Source organism: Apium graveolens, chromosome 3 (assembly GCF_009905375.1).
Source record: "Apium graveolens cultivar Ventura chromosome 3, ASM990537v1, whole genome shotgun sequence".
In the NCBI taxonomy this organism is placed as follows: domain Eukaryota; kingdom Viridiplantae; phylum Streptophyta; class Magnoliopsida; order Apiales; family Apiaceae; genus Apium; species Apium graveolens.
Window position 1 is genome coordinate 230,281,234 of NC_133649.1, and position 5,319 is coordinate 230,286,552.

General features: G+C 40.1%; 1 protein-coding gene across 1 annotated transcript; it reads left to right on the forward strand.

The window, feature by feature from the left end:
* The first annotated feature begins 4,006 nt into the window (after positions 1 to 4,006).
* Positions 4,007 to 5,080, forward strand: LOC141714873 (uncharacterized). Its single transcript, XM_074518369.1, has one exon. It carries the CDS (start codon positions 4,007 to 4,009, stop codon positions 5,078 to 5,080), a length of 1,074 nt encoding a protein of 357 aa, XP_074374470.1.
* The last annotated feature ends 239 nt before the right edge of the window (positions 5,081 to 5,319 follow it).

A 5,319-nucleotide genomic window follows, 5' to 3' on the forward strand; every position in this document is an offset into this window, starting at 1 on the left:
AAGTCCTTTTTGACTAGATCATTCATTGTCTTGAAATTCAAGTGGGATAGCTTCTTGTGCCATAGCCAACTTTCAACTGAGCTTGCTTTGCTGAAGAGACAAGTAATGGATTCTGCATTTGTAGAGTTGAAGTCAGCTATGTACACATTTCCTTTTCTAACTCCAGTTAGAACCACTTTGTTGTCTTTCTTACTAGTGACAACACATGCTTCAGAATTGAAGGAAACTGTATTCCCTCTATCACATAGTTGACTGATGCTCAGTAAATTGTGCTTGAGACCATCAACTAATGCAACTTCATTAATGATGACATTCCTTGTTGAAATCAAGCCATATCCCATAGTAAACCCTTTGCTGTCATCTCCAAAGGTTATGCTAGGGCCAGCTCTCTCCTTGAACTCGGTGAGCAGGGAGAAATCTTCTGTCATGTGTCTTGAACAACCACTGTCCAAGTACCATAGATTTCTTTCATTTCCCTGCACACCATAAAATCAATCAATTTGATTTTGGTACCCAAGTTTCCTTGGGTCCATTCTTGTTAGCCTTTCTCCTAGACTTCATTCCTCCTGCATCTTTAGACTTAGGTGAGTTTGAGTCAACCTTGGTCTTAGATGTAGTTGGTTGAGGTGTAGGGTTAGTCACAGAATCATTTAGCACATTTGTAAAATTATTAGGCATTGATTGTGCAAACATGTTATTCCATATGGGCATATTGTATGGCATTTGAGGCATACTACATGCAGCAAGATAAGGATTGTTAAAATATGGCATGTTTACAAAATGTGCATAAGGATTTTGTTGAGACATAACAGGCATAGCATGTAGAGGTGATGCAGACATATTAGGCATAGAAGAGGGTACAGTTATGGGTGTCTTCTTAATGGATTTACAATTAGCAGATAGATGATTAACACTACTACAATGCACACAGCTTTTTCTAGGAGCATACCTATCAGGTGTGTAATTGTTGTGTTTATTAATTCCTACCTTCCCATTTCTGTTGGATTTTCTTTTAGATTCCTTTTTATCCTCAACCATCTTGAGCCTATTATTTAACTGTTCTAAGGTCATGTGCCCTACATTCACCTTACTGACATCTTTGGATGTGCTTGCTTCTTCTTTGACAAAGTTCTTTGAAGTTGAACCAAACTTTTTGTTGAGTTTCTTTAGATTCTCTCTTTTAGAAACATCTGCCTGTTTTAATTGAGGAACCTTCAACGGATGCTCCTTTTCTTCCTTCAACGGATAACTTTCATCATCCGTTGATTCCACATCCGTTGACAGTCCATCAATTAATTCTAGTTTCTTTTTATTTTTATTCCAGGCAGTTTCACAGAATGATTCAATTCCTTGGACCTTAGCAATTTGAGCACTTACATCCCTAGATGTCTTCCAGGCTTTAATCACCTCTTGCTCTTTCTCTAATTGATTGGAAAGTATTTCTACTTTCTTAACAGATTCAGCTAGTTCATTTTCAACAGATATACAATGCAACTTAGTTTTCTCTAGGTCAATCATCTTGTCTTCTAACAAAGCATTTCTATTACTTAAAAACAGATTGTTCTCTTTAATCCTACTATTTTCTTTAGCAAGAGATTTAAGAGATACACGCAAATGATACAATTCAGTAGACATTTCATTAAAGGCATCATTGCACTCTTCTTTAGTAAGCTGTGTTAAGTCAGTAGTGATTACCTGATTGCTTGATGAACTAACTTCATTTTCTTCAGAATCAGCCATGAGAGCAAGGTTGACATACTCCACATCTTCATCCTCTTCATCTCCATTAGCTTCCCAGTCCTTTTCTTGAGTAATGAAAGCCCTCTCCTTTTGCTTGAGCAGATCAAAATATTTCTTTTTGTAATCTACTTGTTCAAATTTCTTCTTTTCAGAAGTTGGCTTTCTGCACTCACCTGCAAAGTGTCCACTTATACCACAATTGAAACATTTGAACTTGGATTTGTCCACAGTGTTTTTGTGAGGTTTAGTGGCTCTAGTGTTTTTCTTGAATTTCATCTTTGCAAATCTTCTGGACAGAAATGCAAGATGCTCATCAATACCATCTGAGTCATCTTGGCTGGAGTTGTCTTCATTTTCAGCAACTTGCTCTTTCCCCTTGCTTGATTCCTGACTTCTTATACCATCTTTGGAGTTTGATGTAGATCTCGCAGTTTCTTGTCTGCATTTCCTCTCATCTTCAGCTACCAATGCAACTGAACTTCCTTTCTTTCTCCCCTTCTCCAATACCTCATCCTGTTCCAGCTCTAGTTCATAAGTCTTCAAGATTCCATACAATCTTTCAAGAGTGAAGTCCTTATAATCTTGAGAGTTTCTTAAGGAGACAGTCATGGGTTTCCATTCCTTTGGCAAGGATCTTAAAAATTTAAGATTTGAATCCTTCACCTGGTACACTCTTCCATACAGCTTCAGTCCATTCAACAGCTTTTGGAACCTATTGAATGTTTCATTTAAAGATTCATTTTCTTCAAAATGAAAGTATTCATACTGTTGAATGAGAAGCTGCATTTTGTTTTCTTTCACTTGTTCTGTACCTTCACACAGTAGTTTTAGTGTCCCAAACCTCTTTGGCAGTTGTGCAATTTATCACATTATCAAACATATCCATGTTAAGACCATTAAACAAAATGTTCATAGCCTTCTTATCCTTGTGGACTTCTTCTGTGTCTTCCATTGTCCATTCTGCTCTAGGTTTTGGAATGGATTGACCAACAGCAACTGTGGCTGTAGCAACTGTTGCTACTTTGTGGGGAATGTGAGGACCATTCTCAATGCAGTTTACATAACCTTCATCTTGGGAGAGTAGATGAAGGTGCATTTTCACCTTCCAATGGTGATAACTGTCTTTGTCAAGAACTGGGATCTTTACTCCAATATCCTTCTTACTCATCTTTGTTAGATTCCAAGATCTTTAAACTCTTTGTATGTCAAGAGCCTGCTCTGATACCAATTGTTATTCCTAGTGGACTAACAATGAGATTTACAGAAGGGGGGTTGAATGTAAATCTCAAAACTTTTTCAAGTTTTGAGCAGTTTATGAAGGTTGTGTGTTCAAGAAGAACAAGTGTGTGAATTGCTTTAAGCTAATGCAGACAGATATATATTCAAGCACAAATGTAAAGAACACAACAGACCTTAAAAACTTTTCTGGTGGATTTGTTGTTCCACCAGAGATGGTATATTAGAAAATCTGTGATTAAACAATGTTGATCACAGCTGCATCCTAGTACAAACTAGATGAATTTTCTCTCAATGTTTTTCTAAACAGCTCTGGAAAATCTCACACTAATTACTAGCTTCTACTTGGTTTATATATTACCAAGTGTACAAGTGAAAAACAATATAAAAATACAGTAATAAAATAAGTTCTTCACTTGCTTCTTTTCCTGTTCACTCCAGTACTTTGTTGACTATTGCATCTTTGTACTGAAGAAGAACGGCTGCTTTTTCTGTTGTTCCTGAAATTCGGCTACCACATCTCAGTTGTCTCTATCAACCCATGTGCCTCTGTCTGTAGGTACAACTACCTCTTATCAACGGCTAATCATCAGAACATCCGTTGAGACTTTCATCCGTTGATGCACTCATCCGTTGAAGGATGTTATCCGTTGATGACTTTATCCGTTGAAGCTTTAGAGACATCCGTTGAAGCTTAGCTTCTTATCCGTTGAAGGTCTTTAAGTCATCCGTTGATACCACTTCACTTATACAAAATTACAAGGCATGAAGTATTTACAATTGGCCTTCCTATCTGCATATCATCTAGTAGTCAACATGACTCATAGTTTCTCTCAACTTCCAAGAATTACATTTTAAATACAGAGACTGAAATATGCTACAACACTAAACTTATTTCTAAGTAAAGCTACACCATCAACGGATAGCCAAAGTGGTCTTATCCGTTGAGGCTACAGACACTAAATTTCTACTTAAGTATTTTGTTAAACATATCATCAAACTAATGCACATACATTCCTAACAAGAATCGATGCGGGCCGAAGAGACCGGCGGAGCGCATAAAGATAGAAGGGAACGTAGGGCGAATGACGAAGAAGATGAGTTTGACTCTGATTCGCATCCCCGAAGGAAGAGGGCTAAGCAACCCTACTCTTCCGATTCAGATGAAGAGCTCGATGGATCCCGCCTCAGGCTCAATCGCTTGGAGAAGGCCCTCTTTGGTGATAGGAGGCCCGATCGAGAACCTGTTGTAACACAAGAGATTGAACTGTACCGACCCCCTCCGGGAGAAGAGAGACAATTCCCCAAGATGAGCGAGTTCAACGGGAAAGGGGACCCCGAGGACCACTGTGAAATGTATGAACTCCTGATGGTTGGGATGGGCCACAACGATATCATGCTGTGCAAAATGTTCAAGACTTATCTCAAAGGGTCTGCCTCGATGTGGTACAAATCCCTGAAGTCTCGGTCCATCGGGTCTTACGAGCAGTTGAAGAGGAAATTTTTAAAGTACTACTCGCACCTGTGCCGAAAGGCGAAGGATACCGAAGCCTTGGTCCATTGTCGGCAGAGGGCGAATGAAGAGCTTGGGGATTATCTCGCTAGATTCAAGGAAGAAGCGGGGATGGTCACCAATCTGGACAAAATCAAAGCAATGGGCTTCCTAACGGCGGGGCTAGACCCCTATAAAGGTAAAAAGCTTCGCTCATCTCTTTACAATTTTCCCCCAAAGTCCCTAAATGATATATATGTGAGAGGCGAGAATATTCGCCGTAAGATGGAAAGTATTGGGGGATATAAAGACTCAAGAAGGGACGACCGATCAAAGCAAGTCGACAGATACGAGGGCTCAAGATCAGGATCTGACCGGACGGATAGCAGAAAGGAAGGAAGGAAGAAATCAGATCGTGGGGCCGAACGGCGTCGAGATAGAGATTCGGCCGTGTTCACTCCTTTAAATGTGCCGATCTCCAAGATTCTCCATGAGATAAAGGGCAAGCCAGGATTTGTTCGCCTCGCTAAGATGAAGGTCCCGAACCACAAGAAAAACCCCGATAAGTACTGCGACTATCACAGGGATAAGGGGCATAACACAGATGAATGATACCACCTCAAGAAGCTCATTGAGCGCATGATCAAAGACGGCGAGCTTAATCAGTTCGTCTGAGATCTGAGAGATAGATTGGGACCGAAGGAGAACCCAGAGGAGGAAGTAGAGGCTGAATATGAGGCCCTCCTCGCAGGAATGAAGCTTGCCCGAAGCCTCGAGGCGAAGCACCTAAGGGCCTTCAGCGACTTCATGTTGGTTGTGAAACATTTCACAGGGGAGTATGAACAAAGGGA

Coding starts and splice junctions, on each gene's coding strand:
- LOC141714873 (XM_074518369.1), top strand. CDS start 4,007: ATGCGGGCCGAAGAGACCGGCGGAGCGCATAAAGATAGAAGGGAACGT.